The sequence below is a fragment of the Silurus meridionalis genome, chromosome 17 (genome assembly GCF_014805685.1).
Source record: "Silurus meridionalis isolate SWU-2019-XX chromosome 17, ASM1480568v1, whole genome shotgun sequence".
In the NCBI taxonomy this organism is placed as follows: Eukaryota; Metazoa; Chordata; class Actinopteri; order Siluriformes; family Siluridae; genus Silurus; species Silurus meridionalis.
Window position 1 is genome coordinate 24427693 of NC_060900.1, and position 20723 is coordinate 24448415.

The following is a 20723-nucleotide window of genomic DNA, read 5'->3' on the forward strand; positions in this document are numbered from 1 at the left end:
CTCACGCATGCGCAGAAGGAAGCGAGTCAAACTGCTGCCAGCTGTAAGTCAGGCAAGAAATGCGGCGGAATATGCGCATGCGCGGATCACAACAACGTCAAACTGGGCAAGTTATTAGCCAATAAATGTCACAATTTTATATATATATATATATATATATATATATATATATATATATATATATATATATATATATAATATTTTTTACACACAAAAACACTGCTTGTGGGAAGGTGCACCAGTATAATTAAAAAACTAATATTCTATATGTACAAATGTATTCAAATATACAATTATAATGCAAATGCAATTGATTAATAGAAACTGCTACAATGGCTTAGGACTACAATGAACAGTTCTGCATTTTAGGACCATCCCTAACAGAACTTGTGTCCTTTCCACTGTCACCACTGGATCACTCATTATGGTTAAACCTATAAAGTATAAACTTATAGGCATTGTATGTAAAGCTGCTATCGGATTATGTCCATTGTTGAATGTAATTAAATGTAATTGAATGGTATTGAACAAATAGTTAAATAGAAGATCATCCAAACTTCTTATGCAAAGAAGTTTTTCTCATGTGAGCCAGATGAAGGCACTAGATGTCACTAAAAGCTGATCATTGTTCTACAGAATCTTCCCCACTGTGGGACGAAGAAAAAATAAAGAATTTGAATTTTATTGGAAAAATATTTTAAAGGTATATCTTATCTAATATATGCAGATGGGTGTAAAACTATTCATGTAATTGTTATATTGATAAAAAAAAAAGATGAGGTTGATAAGTTTGCCTCTGCCAGGGGGTTAAATCAATTCTCTCTGGTACATACTTTGGCTAAAATTAAATATAGGGTGTCAATATAGTTTTAAAACCAATGTTAAATTTTGCCTTTTTATTATGTTAAATAATCATTAATGTGTGTGTTTGATGTTTTTCTATTAATTATTTAATAATTCTATTAAATATTATGGTTTTATAGGAGGAGTTTCAAGTGTCTATGCTCTGAACCAGTCAGTGATAAAGCCAAAGATATACTTATATAATGTTACTGTATGTTTTTATAAATGTTTTAATCTTCAGGACAGAAGAGGGTAAACTTTTTTGTGTTTTTCTGTAACATGACAAGTTTTTTTTACTTATTCACTTCCACAACAGTTAATGAGACTATGCATTGATAAATAAAACGTGTGCTGTGTTTTTCTTCCTGTGCAAATTTCTGTAATGTAAGAGAAAACAAAATAACTCATCGTAGCAACAGTGACTCATCACTCCACCCTGTCGTTGATTATTTTCCTGTAACTGCACGACATCTATGAAAACTCAATGTGCTGAAACTTGATTAATCCAGATTTAATTTAGGGGGAGGAGGTGATGAGAAGGCTTAGAGAGGTCATAAGACTCATAAAGACACACACACACACACACACACACACAAATCCCTCCAAACTCCAAAACTGGTACCATTTACGCGTGAACGTGCCGCAGCGGGAGCGCGCATTTACACGGCAGCGCGCGTTATTGGAAAAAAAAGGGACGATTTAAAACAATTTCTACTGATAACAAGAAAATAAATAAAATTATATATGTGTTTGTGAATGAAAAGAAGTGAGCAAGAGGATTGAAGCTTTGGAGCTGAAAGGAGGGGGGTGTCAAGAAGAGATAACAAGAAGAAGAGCAAGAAGAAGAAGGAGGTAGTACTAATAATTACCATCATCATCAACATAAAAAAAGAAGGGACACAAAAAAAACACCCTGATGGAGGGTGAAAGATGTCCTTGTCTCCTGCCACCCACCCGAAATCGATTGCGTTACATCAAGAAATCTCTCCAGTTTGACGTATAAAACAGGACGCATGCTGGGGAAAGAGTCGAGTGTGTTCTCCAGAGCCGGACAGGAATATACATACACTCATACACAAAGACACACACACACACACACATACACACACCACCGGCAGTGCCACCAAGCAGTGTAAGTGTGCACTTTGCTTTTCTTTGAAAGTTGTGTTTTGTTTGAGTGAAAAAGTGGGTGCGCGCTCGCGCGCTCGCGCGTGTGTGTTTAATTAGAAGAATGTTAGTGATGCGCGCGCGTTTTAGCTCCTAAACACCTACAGTACTGACTTAAGACCTGCACTGCATGTGTATCTGTGTTAAGCTGGACTTATCCTTAGGCTATGACTTATTATGACCCTTAATTATGGCTCATATGGGACGTGTTTTATTTTATTATAACACCATATAAAACGCACTGAATTTAGCCTGCAGCTGTTTATCCAGTGCAGTGTTTGTCCTAATTCAGTACAAGAGGTGAGAATAAATTCAGTACTACACTGTGCAGAGTATTTCAGGGCTCAGTTCCATATAATACAGGCACACACTAGTGATGTAATGCATTCAGCACTTTTCTAAGAGTGTTTATTCAAATCTATTAGGAAATAAGGTGTTAAATTTTGTCAGTGTTAATTCAGAAAAAGGCATGAGAATTGATTCAGTACTTTGACAGGTGCATGTGAATGAGATGGTTAATTAAATATTGTCAGGGTTAGAAAGATGGTTATAAAGTGTTTATTCAAATCGAACAGCCGAAGAGCCAATATTCATCACTGGAGGGGTTTATATACTGGAGCCTGGGTTCATTTGAGTGGATTCTGGTGGTCAAAAATTTAGTAAAGACATTAAGAACCGATTTTATACCAAGGAGTTCATTCAGCGTGGAAAAGAACGTGGTGATTACTCAAGACTGTTCTTTTATATATATATATATATATATATATATATATATATATATATATATATATATATATATATATATATATATATAACATTTGTCGATTTTATGTAATAAGATAGACTCGAATTCAGTAGGAGCTCATTCAACACATTGAAGTATTTATTCCAGATTATACTGTGAGCATTGGTTCAGTGTTAATTCAGGATATAAATCTATCTATCTATCTATCTATCTATCTATCTATCTATCTATCTATCTATCTATCTATCTATCTATCTATCTATCTATCTATCTATCGATCTATCTACTGTCTTGTGCTTTCATCATAATAAGAATGGATTTAGTACTTTAAATTAATGCTACTGGTGTTACTGTATGTATGGTTTGTAATGGTTTGTGGTAATGAATCAACACAGCAAGTACTGGCACAAAGCTTTAGGGGTCCATTTAATATAATAATGAGAAAAAGTTCTAGAAAACAAACCTACTGTTACTCAACCCTGGGTGTGTTCATTCCCTCATGAATACATCTGAATTGATTTAATGCTGTAAGTACAGGTTGCAGTAATGTAATGTACGAGCTCATTTATCAACACTAAGTATTGTGTGTATTATTTGAGAATTACTGAAGCATTCAAAGTTACAGATTCAGAACTTCAGCAGAGATATAGTAGAAGTGTTCGTTCACCACAGCAGTAATAAATAGCAGTGGACTAAATAATAGATGTTTAATTGACTTGAAATAGATGTTAAAAAGTGAATTAAATTAAAATGTTTAAATTATTAATTCATGCTTTGGGGGTTAATTCAACATAATAAATAACACTGTATGAGGAGGTGTTAATATAACACTGTTAAAGTATGATAATTAATACATTAGTATTATGATTAATGTGTTAATAATTAAAATGTAACGTCATCTATGTTAATTCTGTTAAAACACATTACAATAATAATATCTTTAAACCATCTAGGTGTTTATTTAACACTGCAAAAGTTACATATAAACAATATACATAATGCCATTGATGCCAAAAGTTTCATTCATGCACTTATATGTGTAAAATCTGCAAAAATTGCTGTTGGTTAATATCATATGTTTATTTGACACTGTAAAAAGTATGTAAAGACACACAGTGATCATTCCATAACAAAGGGTTTATTCAAATCAATTAATTAATTAATTAATTAATTAAGGTTGTGGAGATTTGTGGGCATTCATAAAGACATGTACTGATAAAGGATAGGGAGGCATTGGATTCATTCAGCCTTTAAAATCAGCTCAAAGTTGTTTAATAGGGTTGACCAAGACATCGAATATAATTCTGTGCCTACAAATTAGTGGTAAGAGTTTGGGGGGAAAACACATATGGCTGGAAAAAGTGGTGTCCCAATACCTTTGACCATGCAGTGTGTGTATATGTAAATGCTGATGGATTTAAAGGTTTTACATTAGCCAGATTTTTTAATTTTTTTTTTGTCCTTTGTGCCACAAATGCATAACTACAGTATAAACCTTTATTTTTCATTGATGTGGGTCATATTTTGTGTGGGTCACAGCTTGACTAGTAGCCTTTATGTCAAATGTCTAGTTCATTAACATGTAATTTAACCTTTTATAACTGCTTATTTAGTGCTGTAATTGTGTGTGTGTGTTTGTGTGTGTGTGTGTGTGTGTGTTTGTTTATCAGGCTGAAAAAGCCATGCAGGCTGAGAAGAGATGGCACTTATTGTTGAGTGTAATTCTTTTGCTCATCACCTCCAGCCGGTGCAAGGACAGCAGAGAAGCGACGCTCGGGGACAAGCAAACTCTGCTGGACCTGCTGCTGCGCGTGATCGTGGACGGCGAGCGGGAAAAGATCAACACACGGGACAAATCCGCCCACGGCAGGCCAATAGGTGAGTTGGTGGTGATGATGATGATGGTGATGATAATAGGGTTATTAATATAATCATTGTTGTTACACGTTCACTTGTTTGTTGTGGCATGAGCTTCGGATGTGGGTGATTTAAAAGTGGCCTAACAGGGTAACTTCACATACAAACAAACACTGTAGGAGATGATTTATTATTTATTAACATAGCTCAGAGGTGGAAAGGGTAATAAAATATTCTACTCAAGTACTGTTACTACAATGGCTTTTTACTTAAGAGTAAAGTTATAGGTCTAAAATCTGCTCAAGTAAATGTGATAAGTATCTCATTTAAAATTGACCAAGTTACCTTTTCAACAGTGGGGGTGGGGTGTGGGATTGTATTGTAGTTGAAAAAGGACACAGAGATATAAATCATATTTAGAGAGTAATTAAAAAAACACTAGCTTCCGGGACGGTATTTTTATTTATTTATTGCTCAGTAATGGTTGTGATTTAAAATGTTGCTAAATACAATACTTCAAACAAAATATACTTAAGTAAAAGTCAAATTACAGATGTTAAAAATACTTTAAAAAGTAGAAATACACAAAACAAAACGACTCAAATACATTAATGTGATTACTGTAATTCATTACTTTCTATCTCAGAAATAGCTAAATTGAGCTAAATTGGGCATACACTGACAGAATAGCCAGATACAATACTCAAATCTCCAAGATGTTGATGAATTTTTCTATAACATGACAGTATTTTGGTTTTTAACATAAGTCACAGGTTGATATGAATGTCTTTGTTCTAATATGTTAGCGTTTCTGTACTATTAGCTCTTTCACAACACTCTTCCTATTTCCTAAAGCTGAAAAACAGACAGCCAACAAATACGTTAAGACGTTAGCGTTTGTTCACTGTAAGGGGGTGTTTATTTAATATTTATGTTTATAGGACAAATAAGTTTTATACTGGCTTCACACTTGCGGTTCCTCTGTATAATTCTTTTATATTTAAGCCTATGAAAGCATGAGTGAGAACAGAACTTGTTTCTTCTACATTTCACAACAGAAAAAAGTGTTTATAAGTCTAATTGTTGGCTAATTGTAGTGGTATATGAGGAATAAAGCTTTTTGGTTTGAACCACTAAGTGATTAGACTTACCAGTTTTCAACAAGCCTTGCTTCTATATTCAATGAACAAAAAAAGTCAAACCTACATAAAATGTTGTGACAGTGAGAAAGAAACTTAATTAAATAAAAACAGATTCTATGGCTAACCTCTAGAAAAGAGAGAAACTAAGAGGTCATAACCAAACCCATGTGGCGGTGTAACCTTCGTCAAGCCTTAAGAACAAACTGTGCACATCATTCTACGAAGACATTTAACGTTAGGATAACTAAATAGTGTCTGTATTTCTGCAGCACATTAGCACTATACATTCTAGTTAGCTACCTAGCTAGCTAGTTGTGGAGAACTTATACTATTATGCTTTGGTGTTGTGCTAAGTGTACAACATTGATTAGCTACATATATCCATATAGCGTAATATATAGTATTTTAATTACATGTTACTATCACTTAGCATACAGAAAGCTAAACTGGTGTTTACATTAATTGCTAGCTCTGTTATCTATCTATTATCTGTAATAAAGGAAATCCTACAGTAAAAGCTCATGCTTTATTTAGTACTGAAGTTTATTTTGCGCTGTTTGAGAAGCAGTATAGTGCAGAGGATGCCGATCGAGTATTTGCTCTCTTCGGTCTAACGAAGGATGTTTGCTAGCTTCCTTAGCAATGTTTGGCTTAAAGCTTCAGCACCGCAAGACGTCGCTGGTGTTAATGAGCTTTGTCTTAAGCGCCAAGCATTAAAGTGTGTTCCAGAGGTAGAACTCGTGTGGTTAGTAATATCTGTCATGTAACAGAGGCAAATTCAAATTCAATTTATAGTCAAGTCAAGTCAAGTTTATTTCTATAGCGCTTTTCACAACAGACAATGTCTCAAAGCAGCTTTACAGAAATCAACAGTCAAGGTGAATGGTGTGTATTTATCCCTGATGAGCAGCCATGGCGACAGTGGCAAGGAAAAACTCCCTTAGATGTTATGAGGAAGAAACCTTGAGAGGAACCAGACTCAGAAGGGGAACCCATCCTCATTTGGGTGAATAAATACTAACAAAAAGACCAAAAGGTTAACATGAGATAACATGATAATCATAACCTGAATCCTTGATGGTGACAGACGATGAAGGGCATTGCAGGGTGTGACTTAAATGCTAGTGCTGACTAATTAAATTAAATTAAATTATTTATTTTAATTTATATTCAAATCAAATCAAATCAAATTTTATTTGTCACATACTCATTTCCATTGGGGAAACACACATACACATATTGTGCTTTTAACAATGGACATTATCCCAAAGCAGCTTTACTGATTCCATGTGCTGTTTGTTTTTTTCATGTGAGGTTGCAAGCTGCACGGATTTATTATATAATAATAATATATTATATAGTGCTATATTATATTTAATATTTATAATTTGTTAATTATATAATTATATTTATTAATGAATATATTCAAATTAATTTCCTTTATTACATTTTCATGATTCAGTACTGGTTTATTTTTGTAATAAAGTTCAATACTATTTTAAATGGAGTTTTATGTTTGTTTCTTTCTTATCCAGTGTGCATTTTAAAAACGATTTGTTGATTAATTGGTTATCGGCAAGTACGAACAGTGCATAACAAAATAATAAAAACGAATCTATCATTAGGAGGCATAATAAATACTTTTAAAATCATAGTAAAATCTTTACAATAATACTTGTTGTCACTCCGGCCCATTGCCATTTTTTGTTACAGAACAACCCGGACCCCTCGTTAAGAAAGGAAAAATTACATGGTCCTCACAGAAAAAGGTTTGGGGACCCCTAATGGAAAGAGTCTCTAGTGTCAGAGCTTTGTAGCAGTCAACTTTAGTTGAAATGAAGTGCAAGTGCAAGTTAAGTTAACATTTAACATGAGTTAAAATGCACACGTGCAAACAACATTTAGTGCAAACTACACAACACAATGAGATAATAAATACAGTGACAGTGCAGCACTGGCCAGTGTAGTAAAAGTCTTAAAAAAAACCTCTATAGAATAATTCTTTACTTTATACTAAACATTTTATGTGGAACATGACAAGAAGCCAAAGATGACTGATTTCTTTTAATCATATTTAATTGTACTTTTTTATTGTTGCATGATGTGATTCAATTAAACTTTAATATGTGAGTTCTTCGAGAGTAGAATTAATTAATATCTAGCCTGTAAAATGTCTGTGTTGTGAAAGACAGATTCTTCATCCCAACATCTGCACACATTTATTTGGAAGGCCTTTGAAGTTTTGTTCTTTGGAATTGAATTAATTATAAATGCCTCGTGAACTTATTCCCCTCGAGTTCTTACACCTGCTAGACTTTGTCCAGGTCAGAATTTGGACATGCACGTCAGCGAGGCTCTGGTGTATGACTCACGTGGGAGGAGAATGTGTAAATAGCCATCCGTAATGCCACCGAATCCTGTCTACTGTTGCACCGTAATGTCCCTAATGCCCGGCTATTTCCTCTTTACTGCCGGAGATAAACTGAGTTACACTGCCATGTGAGCGCTTTTGCGTTAATAAACCGCGCTGTGAATTAACCATCCAGCTCAAATTCATTCATAATGCAGGGTGAGTAATCGCTGCATTCACAGGAGGCTATAATTAGCAGCTGGACAGATTTGGGCATCTGACACTGATAAGCGTTTGAATACTAAAAAGTAATCTCCTTACAACAGCTCTGAATGTGAGAACTCTAATAGGAAACATTGAACATCTCACTGTTTAACATCTCATTCTAGGTTTATTCCCCTTTTCCTGATGTCCAGTACATTCTAAAGCTTTTTGGGGGTGTTCATTCAGCCACATGAGCAATAGTAAGAGCAGACACTTACGATATTAAGGAGACTCCAGTTCTAGTTCATCCTAAAGGTTTAGTGGGGTTGACGGGGTCTGGGCTCTATGCAGAACATTCAGGTTCTTCCGCTCCAACCGTAACGCCAACAAGCATGTCTTCATGTAGCTCGTTTTGGACACAGGAGCATGTTCATGAGGGAAAGGGATTGTGTGATTAAAACATGTTGGAAACCATATGTAGGTGTGTTGGTCAGGAGTGCAAATACTTTTAGCAATTATATCGAAATGTTTGAAGTCAAAAGATTGTACTTAGAAAAGCAGATAATGAGTGATCACATCTGCAGTGAGACTGAAGGCTTTTTTTTTTTAAATGTGAGAAATGTGCAATTATTGTTATGAGTTTCTGAGTAGTTCAGAAATCGTGCCATGGCTCATGTTTATACTACTGAGAGAACAGAGAGAGAGAAGGATCCTTTGGTGATAATAAAAAAAAAAACAGTAATTAGATTATGTTCAATAATGAATCAATCAGGAAATTAGTAGAATTAGCAGTTTTGCTATAGAAGTTTTCCTGTAAAATCAGATTAATCCATTTACCGCAGTATAGGAACAGTGCACTTCATCCAAAACTGCGCTAAACCTTTACCACTTCACCACATTAATGAACTGAAACACTGTGCAGCTGGATTTGGGAGGAACCCGGGGCATGGGTTCTGATTTAAACCAGGCTGAGTTCAGGATGATTCCAAAAACAAATACCTACCCACACCCTTACATTCCACACCCAGATATTCCCTTATCTCAGTGTAATAACACACAAAGATAAACAGAGCGAGTATTTCTATCATAAGAGGAAATAAAAGAGGAATAAAAATAAACTGCATGTATAATGTGCAAAATCAGGATTCTACATATTTACATTTATGCTATTTGGCAGATGCCTTTATCCATTTATCTCATGTATTCAACTAGCAGCTACTGTATAAGGTTAAGGGCCTTGCTCAGGGACTCAAGACTGGCAGCTTGGTGCTGGGATTTCAACTCACAACCTTCAGATTAAAAGGCTAATGCCTTAACCGCTAAACTACCACCTCCTACATAATTTATCTAGTTAAACACTTACTTCAGCGTTCATTTGTCTTCGTCCTATAGCATTTCATCGAACATATGGAGCTAATAAGGGAGGTGTAAGTTTACAGAGAATCCACTATTGTATTAATTTATCTGTCTTAAAAATGTCTGAAAAAGTTACTTGGTGTTTCCTCAGACACTGGAGACTCCTTTAATGAGTACAAAGTAAATGTGTTAAAATAGAAATATTTATCATCTTATCTTTATACCATAACTGTTACTATGGAAACGATCATTAATTGCGTTATTGCTTTATTGAACTATTCAACACCTTCTGACCAATCAGAATCCTATAATAATGTGTTGTACTTTTACATCATACAGAGAGCATGCTTATTTATTATTTGAATTGAATTGAGACAAAAGTTTGTGGACACCTGCTTATAAGAATAGTTTGTGCTTTTTGAACGTCCCATTACACATTTAGTCCCCATTTGATGTTATAATAAACTCCACTCATCTGGGAAGAAGCTTCACTTCCTGCTCCCTGATTATACAAAAAGTCCTGGCAGAAACTCTCTCTCTCTCTCTCTCTCTCTCTCTCTCTCTCTCTCTCTCTCTCTCTGTATCCATGTCTGAGTGGTTATCCCCTGCTTACCTGCACACAGAGAAATTACATGTTTTTGCTTTGTGTGTTATATATTTGCCCTCATGCCTGATGTCTTAAACCCCGAAACAGATCTTAGGAACCTGGCGTACAGGCATGTACCGAGAACCTTTGGGACCCAAACATCTGCTTACCTCATCAGGGATCTGTAATGTTCTCTAATGCTCCCTAATGTTCTTGCTAATGTTTTCTCTACAGCTGAAGACAATCAAATCTTCTTTCTTTTCTTTTCTTTTTTTTATTTTCAGAGATTGTGCTGAGAGATGTCACAATTAAGGACAGGTTTATAAAACATTTCACAGGTAAGCTTTCCTGATTTACACATTTTATTAAGGTCACTTTTGACAATATCAGACAAGAATTTTATTTATAATGTACGCAACCATACAAGGTATGATGTATGATGTGAAAGATTTAATGAGTAAAATAATAATAATAATAATTATTATTATTATTATTATTATTATTATTATATATATATATATATATATATATATATATATATATATATATATATATATATATATATATATATATATACATATATATATATATACATATATATATATATATATATATATATATATATATATATATATATATATATATATATATATATATATATATATATATATATATATATATATATATATATAAAATATATTATATGAAAGGTCTAAAATAAAAAAAAGAAAAGAAACATTAAATGGGATTTTTTAATAGAATTGTCAAAATAGTAAAGGATAAAAAAAATTATTGCAAATAAAATTGAAACAGAATTTGAACAATTTACATTATGACCTATTATAAGCACTTCTAATAAAGTAAAGCCATGCACAGTGCACATATTGTACACATCTGCACTATATTATTTTAATTCGATTCCACATTTCTATTTTTATATTTTATGCTTCAAATTGTGCACAGAAAATAAAACCTATTTTTTATAAAACACAGTCAATAAATGCATTAGGCTGCACATTGTACTGTGTGTAGTTTGTGTTTGTGTCTGATAATGACCTAATAAGATCATTTCAAAAATACAAATTCATCCACATTGGACTAATATTGGGTCCCACTGAATGCTGTAGCATAATGATCGATTCATTCTGAATTAAAGTTCAATTATTAACCATCAGCTCAATCATCAACAGTAATATCAGTCTCTAAGTAGTCACTAATATCATGCATGTTCGACTGCATTGCAAATAAAACTTTTCACTCAGCGAACTTTATCAGAAGCAAGTTTTGCAATCGGTCGCTATCTTTTGCGAGTCTGTACGCCGCTGGTCCGTACGCAACGGTCAGTCAGACATTCAGGTTCAGGTCACCCCGAGCTGTTAAAGCTGATTAATCGCTCCAGGTCCCGAGGTGGCTGCGATAATTGCTGCAAAAATCCATTATCCAGATGCTAATCCGAAGAGCCTGACATGCTTTATTGAAACATTTAATTCTTCAGCCTCGTGCGAAGAAAGAAAGAGTGTGAGCTAATCTGTTCATTTGGGTCCCTGCACAGCTAAAGCAGGGTGACTCGTTTTTTTTCCTGACAGACAATAAAAACATCTCCAGCGACAGGAAAGCTCCTGTCACTGGACTGTCAGACCTTAAAAAAAAAAAACGCATATGCTTAGACAACTCAGACAACTCAAACGACGGACAGGAGTGTCTCTGCTGTCTACGGTTTTCTTTTTTCCTAACCCTGATTAGACAACTGTCTTTCTTTAAGCAGGACCAGTCAAGTTTCCGTCAGAGTGCAGGATGCATTTTCACCGGATTTACCACAACACCAGGGAGTGTTCCAGACCTGCATGTACGTCCTCATGTCATTTTTCACTTTCTAGTGTCAAATTAGTTACTGATGCACAGGATGCTGGTTGATCTGATAGTGTGCTCTGATCCTAACATACCATAATGTCACCTGAGACTAGCATGCACTCTCATGAACCAATCAGAATTTACATTTATGGACAAAAGTTTGTGTATACTTGATTTCCTATTTAGTCCCTATTTGCGGTAACACTTTCCAATAACAGTACATACATAAGCATGTACTAATATGTGAACTAAATGTTACTTATGAACTAATAATGAGTAAAGACATACACTGATCAAGAACTAACCTTAACTACACCATAAGTCACATGAATTCATGTGTGAACAACGGATACTTTAATTACGTTAGTACATGTTTGTTAACTAATGTTTTAATTGACACTTTAGGTTAAGCTAAATGTAACTTGTTCTATGAGAAATAATATAAATTTATGAATTAAAAGTGCATTATTTACAATGCATTACACCATTGGATGGTGCTGAATTATCCTCCTCATGGCACAATAATAAACATCGGTTTTCACCTGTGTATTTATACCTTTCTCATCAAATCTACCCAGAGTGGTTGCAGTGGCCTGGGCCCCCAAGGCACTGCTCCATTGCCCTCATGGGTAAAGAACCACACTAACATGTATTCATGAAGCAGATTTTACTTTCCAAACTACAAATCAGCGTTCGCCTACTCCATTCTGTGGAGTGGTTTATTGTGTCAGTACTAATCTAATCTCCTGTCTATATATCATAATGAACAGACTATACGTAAGCACAGCAGCTCTTCACTTTATCTTTTTGACAAATGCCACTGAATGATAAGTGATTTAGATGTTTGTAATGTATTTTGAATAATGCACTTTTAATTTTTATTTTTTCTCATTGAGGTTAGTTCTTGATTAGTATATGCCTGAACTCATCATTAGTTCATAATAAAGTAACATTTAGTTTACACACGCTTATTTATTCACTTCTATTGTACCCCATTTATACCCCATTTGCCCTTATAATAACCTCCCATTCTTCTGGGAAAATGTTTCACTAGATTTTGGATTGTGCTTGTACATCTTTCTGAGGGGTTCATTCTGCCTCAACGGTGTTAGTAAAGATGTTGAGTAAAGAAGCCTGGAGTGTAATAATAGATATTAATAATAGTTTAATAGACTTCCACCTCAAACCCATGTAAACCATATCTTCATGGAGCTGGCTTTGCACAGCGGCATTGGCATGTTGGAACAGGATTGGGTTGCCAGTGAAGAGAAAATTATGGTACCACATCCAAAGAAGCCTTATGAAATTGTGTCCCTCCAATTTTCTGCTAACAGTTTGTGGAAGAACCATATATGACTGAGAAAGCCATGTCTATATAGTGTTCATGTTTATAAATGCAATATCCTTCAGACACAAAAGAAGAAAGCTGTCAGGTTGCCAGATCCTCTTGCTTTCATCTCAGACAGTCACAGCTTGGCAATGGTGGGATTGAAACTCAAGAACTTGTGCATGTAACCATAAGTTGTCACTTTTTGTACAATGACACCAAAATACAGTGATCTAGATGCATGTCACGATTAACGAAACGAAGCAGATCACAAAGAGCTGCAGCATCTTCCTGGAATAGCAGTGAACTGTTGAGCAGTTCATTTCATCTAGCACAGAGGCACTTTATGCTTCTACTCAATGCGGATTTTAATGCAGTCGAGCTCTCTTTCGAAGAAATTGTTCGAACTATAACATCTTCAAAGCATAACTAATGTATTTAGCTTAATAAAAAGCTCTGTGACGTCTCAGATGGATTCACATTTCAGCATCCATATTGACAATATTGACTCATTGTATATTCTTATGTCTGATATTAACTGTTTTGCTGGATTTACTCCGGTTGTATAACCGCAATTTTGTTGTTTAGATTTTATGTGCACGCATGTGGTATTTTTTTTTTATGTTGGAATGCACAGGGCGGCTTCATTAAACAATTTCACAATCTCTCTACAGTCTGCAATGTGCACAACTCCCCTGCTTCCTCTCCACCCTGTTTAAGGAGTTTTTTCCCTCAGTGTCCAGGAGCCAAGATAAATTGTGATGTGATTTATTTGTGAAGGCTGTGCGGTGGAAAGTCAAAGATTCATTAAAAAATATTGAAAAAAGAAGATTGGGAATTTGGGAAAAGGGATCATGACTACTGATTTATCAGAAGATCGCTTCAGCGGCTCCAACAGTAGCACAGGTTCATGTTAATGCACTCGTTCTGATTGTAAAGTCAAAATGGCTCATCCACATGAATCAATGAATTGGTCTTTTGTAAGAAGATGATTTAGTTAACAATTTTGGAAGGAGTCTCCAGTTGCAGCACTTTGTAACATCTCTCTTTAAGAGAGACTAAAAAGCGATTCCAGGGAGAGATTCTAACATTAAATGCAACTAAGGCATGAAAGATCATGACACTGTTTTATTCCTTACCTGATGTTTTATTAACATTATAGATGCTAGTTATCAAGTTAGCTGATTAAATGTATTTACATTTAAAACAAAGCTTGGACGAATAGGGGGACAGTAGAAGGACAAAATCTTGTGAAGGTTGTGTTTTTTGTGTGTAATTTTATGTATTAAAACCTGCTTCTTTTCTATTTTCAGTCTACAAAAGATGTGCAAGATTGCTGATGAGATTAGCGATGAGCCCCCTGTGTGCTCAGCCGTAGCGGCATTGGTAAAAACGTAAGTCGTATTTCTATATGTCCAGACTCTGTCAAGCAGCAAACGAATCGAAATGCAAATGGATTGAAATGGTGTGTGAGAACTAATGTGAAAACTTTAATCGGAACCACCTGCTAGATTTCCTGCATGAGGACCGTGTAAAGTGGATCCAGGCCGTATCCCTGCGAGGTGACTCCATCACATGAACATTTTTACAGATTGGCTTGAAATGGTGTTTCTTTGCTTTTTGGTTGAAGATAAAATGAAGCAGTTATTTTAAAAAAGAGGTTCAGCTGGATTATTTTCGTATCTTTCGCAATGCTGCATGTATAAGCGTGACTCACTGGCCCACAGCTACACACATACACACAGACCAAAACATCCATATTTAAGTTTCTGTACCATAAGGAGATGAAAAACTAAGAATGAAATGGATTATTGCTTAATGAATGCAAAAGTAAATTTTTCGTTCTGTTTATGTGTGGATTTGCTATGGTTTATTGTTGGTATAAATCAGAGAACTAAGAAAAGAAGGGAGGAAAACCAGGATGCGATAAGTAATGAAAATAAAATGGCAATATAAAATAATGCTTTACAAAAAACAGAAGGAAGAAAAAATACAAAAAACCACAACAAGACTGAAAATAAAAATGCTGTTAATGAATAAATCTCATCTTTACAAAAGTAAATAGATTTGGAATATAAATTTTACATTTCTAAATCATCCCTAATAAGTTTATCTCATATATTTTTAACTAATAAGTAGAGACAGTAACAAGGGAAAACTCCCTAAGATGGCGTTAGGAAACAAACTTGAGAGGAACCAGACCAAAAGGAAACCCACCCCCATCTTTGGGGTACAGAACATCTATTCAATATAGATCATCTTTGTTAAGGTTATAACCTATTCACTGATGGACAGTTCTGAACCATTATATCAGGTTGTTAATTTTAATAAGTCCAAATTGATCTTTATGGTTCTTAAGATATTAAGGTGCTTATGTTATCTTCATGAAGCAAATCTTTCCAGTAATTATAGATCATAGAATCATAGAAAATGTCTTCATTGAGGGTTCTTTTGCTACTTAAAGGGTTCTAAGCTACCAAAAAAAAACAGATCAGCTTAATTTTTGTGACTGAGGTGAGCTTACACTTTAAACATGAAACAAATTCCTTCAAATTCCTTCTGGTTTGGTTCCATTACCAGTACGTTTCTGACAAATGTTTGTAATAAAATTATCTTCGGTTACATTCTTAAGAGGAAAAACATTAAAAGAGTAGTTTTTTACTGACTCAGACAGCACACTGTGAGCAAATTAACAACAAATTGGCATTAGCTGACTAAAAGCTGCTGGAATTGACACAGATGTAATCTTCAAACGAGCTGAAGAGCAGAACGTCATTTCTCTGTCCATGTAGTGACATCGGCGCTGGCAGTAATGGACAACCCAGGACAAATCCTGACTTAAAAAGCATTGAGAATTAGGAAATGAAGTGTGAAAGATTGACCTGTAGCCATCAGGAGCTATTGTTCCCCTTGCTTCTTCTAGACACTAACAGAAATGTTTAATTGGCCGTCAATGTATTGAGTCTGTAATTATGTGTGAATCAGTAAAAGAACTGTCTTGAGTAGTTGATGACAGATCCAGGGGTCGAGCCCGAAATACTTTAACGCTTAGCCTGAAAACTCGACGACGCACTCAGGATCGATCCTCGTTTGTGTTATAGGGGCGGGGCTTTCAGCTGCTAGTTTGTGCTTATTGGATGGGATTGATTGCATAATTCTGTACACCACTTTTGTGCGTGAAAGTATGCTTTTTTTAAATTATTTTTACTTGCAAGCACTCTGTATCAACCCTTTCATCATGATCACCAACTTTAAACAGGAAGTTACATGACAATCCAAGTCAATTGTGTTACTCAAGATTAGGTCAAAGCTTCACAAAACATGCTTTGGCTAGAAGCAAAAAGACCAAGATTTGGAGAAAAGGTGAAGTTTTGCCTTTGTAGAATGGCTCATATAAAACATTTTATTATACTTCAAAGCATTTGACTTTTACCTTTATATAAATCTAAAATAAAAAGGAAGAGAAATACAAAATGTAAAAGGGGAGAAAGGAAACATGAGAACGTGAAATGCCTAAAAGTGACAAACATTTATTTATTGATTTATTTATCATTTAAAAAAAAATTAATATATAAAGAAATATTGCATACACAAAATACTGTTGAGTTCTTTCCCAAACTGTTACCACAAAGTTGGGAATCATTTTGGAATTGTTTGGAAAACGTTTGGGAAATGATTTCAACAATCTCAACAATGTTGTTGCTGAATGAGCAAAAATCTCAACAAACACAATCCAAAATTTACTGGAGTATCTTCCCTGAAGAGCGAAGCGAATAAGAACAGCAAATGGAGACTAAATATGAAACAAGGTGTTCAAAAAGCACATACCAATCTGATGGTCAGGGTTTTTTTTTCATATAGTCTATACTGAAAGAATAGTTTGCATTTCTAAATGGCACATCTAAGTTAAAATAATTGATTACTAATCCAGGATGAATATTTATGTTCCAGATACTGATGTTACAGAAGACGGAGCTCTGAGGAATTGGAGCACATGAATTTTCCGAGGAAGTGCCTTCCACTCACCCAGTTAGAGCAAGAAATTAAAATATATCATTGAAATACTGTAACATTTTAGGTTTTTTAACCATTTGTTTCCATATTAAAAAATCTATCAATCAAAAATACAGTTGGCTTGGAATTTAATGGATTATTCAACATCACAGCCATTTATTTATTTATATGTTATGTAAATATTCAGTACTGATAATCAGATAATATATTTAAAAATGTATGTTTTGTTTTATATTGTTTTGTGTCCTGTAGAAAGGTTAATGAATATTTCTTTATATATTCTTTATTTTATCCACATGTTTAATTATGTGTTATGTGAAATGAGAGTTTCCTCTTTTTTGTCCGAGTTGCTTACGATGCTGTGGTTTTGTTGTTTAATGTGACACGTATAGAAATCATTCCAAACTGTTTAAACAAAGAAAAGTCGCTAATGGAAAAATTGCACTGATGTTTTGAAAAAAAAAACAATTAAAAAAAGTTTCAAGCACATGACTGTAGTGAGATTATTGAAAGAAAGAAAGAAAGAAAGAAAGAAAGAAAGAAAGAAAGAAAGAAAGAAAGAAAGAAAGAAAGAAAGAAAGAAAGAAAGAAAGAAAGAAAGAAAGAAAGAAAGACGTTGGATGGATGGATGGATGGATGGATGGATGGATGGATGGATGGATGGATGGATAGATGGATGGATGGATGGATGGACATGTAGAGGGACAGACCATGGAGGGATGCATTGGGAAAGGACTGATGAATGGACCAGTGGATGTATGGATGGATGGGCGGATGGACAAATTTACAGACAGACTGGTAGGATTAATGGATGCCTGGATGGATGAACAAATAGATAGGTGGCAGATTGGTTGGGTGGATGTATGGACAGGTAGGGGGGCAGACAGTTGGATAGATGGATGCATGGATGGATGGATGGATGGATGGATTGATGCATGGGTGGATGGCTGGCTGGATGGATGGATGGATGGATGGATGGATGGATGGATGGATGGATGGATGGATGGATGGATGGATGGAAAGATGGACAGTCAGATGGACTGAAATCAATAAAGTACACAATTAACATAATTATACATAGGAAACCAGGAGTAAAAACTTTCATAAAGAAATATAAATCATTGAAGTTGAGATGGCTCCCCCCACACACACCCTGCACTTGCTGGGTATCTGTTTCTGTAATAATTAAATTAGTTATATTTCCTCATCACAGATTATTATCAGCTAATAATTTTAAAAGTACATGAGCTAATGAACCAGTACCAGGACATTTTTATTGTTATAGAGTCATTCTGGTTAATGCCTAAATGTAAATGTTATACATGTCACTGAAAATATACAAATCATGTGCAACTTTGTTTTACTTCTTAAACTCTGACACACATTGTGAAGGTACTTCATGTATAATTTCATAAATAAGACGATGTGTGAGGCAGTGTGATATTATAATATTATGTACTTGAGCAAACTGCTGTAATGGTAGGTAATTATGGAAGTCTCTCAGGAAGAGCTCGGTGAGGAATCAGAGTTGAGATGCTTATCGTACATATCGTACAGAAAGAAAGAAAGAAAGAAAGAAAAAAAGAAAGAGGTAACATTCCGAAATATGACGGAATGTTGGTTGGTATATTCCACTATAGATGCTTATTTATTAAGTGTAAAGAAGAATAGGCAAAATTTTGAGGTGGCATGTTCAAGTGGCAAATAAACCAACCAACAAACAAACAAACAAATAAACCATAGTTTAAAAATTTAGAAATACTAGCATTCACGGTCGAGTTCAAATTTTCTACAGATCATTAATTTCACATTGCAGTGAATCTCTGAGTGAAATGAGCTTGTGTGTAACATTCACCTTTGGACAAATGTAATTCAGAGGATTAAATGCTGAACCCTGCTGTCATTAGCATTCTGTTTTGATGTGAGTTGTTACAGCACATTTCTGCGATGGGCCTGCAAGAGACTTTAATTGTGGCTCAATTTGTGCTCTGGACACTTTTAACTCCCTATGTATTTAAGAATATCACCCCGGCCCAATGCTAAAACAAGCAACGCCTGCACCAGGAAAACAGTCAGCAGTGCACATTCTCACGCCACAGAGTCTCCAAAGACTCCTCAAAACTTTCGAGATCATCCGAAGAACACTGAGCTCATGCCAGACACAATCTCCTAAACTTGTTTAGATCTATTATGCTTTGAGTTACATGTTCTGCACTTCTGATATGCGTAAGTATGGTAACAGTTTATTTGCTTGGCAGGTTAAAGCTAGCTAGGAGTCAACTGGATGATGTTATCAAATATTTTGCATGATCATTTGCATATCAACATGTATGACACAATAAACAAACAGTTTCTAAAAGACAGTATTTACAGTATTACGGTATTTACAGTATTACCGTGTAAATGGTTATAGCTCAGAGTTACGTCCTTTTTAACCTTTGTGGGATGTCTGAACATTTTATCCCACAGCGCTGCTGAAGTCTGAATTCTGATTGGTCAGAAGGTGTTGATTAGTTTTCTAGAAAAAGCTCGGGCAATAGTGCAGCTGCAAACCACAGAATTATTGTTATATTCATATTGATCATATTGTTATATTGAACACGTCTTTTCCATAGCAACAGCTCAATTGAGAAGCACTTTAATAGAAGGAGTTTCCGATGTTAGCAATCTGTCACAATCTGAGGAAAAGTTGTAACTTTTTTAGTTTTTAAACATTTTCAGGAGAGAAACTAAGGAGAGAATAATATGAGAGTGTCTGTTTCTAGCTGCCATATAGTGTAAGCGAGAACAGAAATCTATTTGCGCCATAGACGTTCCAACCACATAAAATCTTTACTACAAATGGCTAAAAAAACAGAATAGTTTATATTTAATAAATAAAAATTCTTAATCAACACTGTAGTAAAAGAGGAACAAAACACTTCAACATGCCTCATTGAAATACGCTAGTCAAGTCAAGTTTATTTCTATAGCGCTTTTCACAACAGACATGTCTCAAAGCAGCTTTACAGAAATCAACAGTCAAGGTGAATGGTGTGCATTTATCCCTGATGAGCAGCCGTGGCGACTGTGGCAAGGAAAAACTCCCTTAGATGTTATGAGAAAGAAACCTTCAGAGGAACCAGACTCAAAAGGGGAACCCATCCTCATTTGGGTGACATCAAGAGTTTGAACATAAATCTTTCATCCATACAGAACATTGGAGAGTAAGAACTAGCATGAGTACAGGTGTATAAGATTATAAGTAAATGTTCTTTCTACAGTCTTTGGTATAGAAGTAG

The 20723-nt window shown here is 34.9% G+C and overlaps 1 protein-coding gene across 7 annotated transcripts; it reads left to right on the forward strand.

Annotated features, from left to right (window-relative positions):
• The first annotated feature begins 1452 nt into the window (after positions 1-1452).
• alkal1 (ALK and LTK ligand 1) lies at positions 1453-17931 on the forward strand. 7 transcript variants are annotated; one of them, XR_006928237.1, is made up of 7 exons: positions 1453-1975; positions 4500-4633; positions 10535-10588; positions 12013-12096; positions 14742-14822; positions 14940-14990; positions 17380-17931. XR_006928237.1 is itself a non-coding variant. In XM_046870372.1 (6 exons), the coding sequence occupies exons 1-5, from the start codon at positions 1857-1859 to the stop codon at positions 14804-14806; spliced, it is 456 nt and encodes a 151-aa protein (XP_046726328.1). In that variant the 5' UTR covers positions 1453-1856; the 3' UTR covers positions 14807-14822; positions 17380-17931. The 7 variants fall into 7 exon arrangements, 6 of the variants coding, with proteins under 6 accessions (XP_046726328.1, XP_046726329.1, XP_046726331.1 ...); XM_046870372.1 differs by lacking the exon at positions 14940-14990; XM_046870373.1 differs by lacking the exon at positions 14940-14990 and having other exon boundaries at positions 12016-12096.
• Positions 17932-20723: the final 2792 nt, after the last annotated feature.

Bases quoted from the DNA above. Each gene is read 5' to 3' on its own strand.
- alkal1 (XM_046870372.1), top strand. From the start codon at position 1,857: ATGCTGGGGAAAGAGTCGAGTGTGTTCTCCAGAGCCGGACAGGAATAT. The intron at 10,589-12,012 runs GTAAGCTTTCCT...TCTTTCTTTAAG, and splicing joins GTTTATAAAACATTTCACAG to CAGGACCAGTCAAGTTTCCG. The intron at 12,097-14,741 runs GTACGTCCTCAT...TTCTATTTTCAG, and splicing joins GGAGTGTTCCAGACCTGCAT to TCTACAAAAGATGTGCAAGA.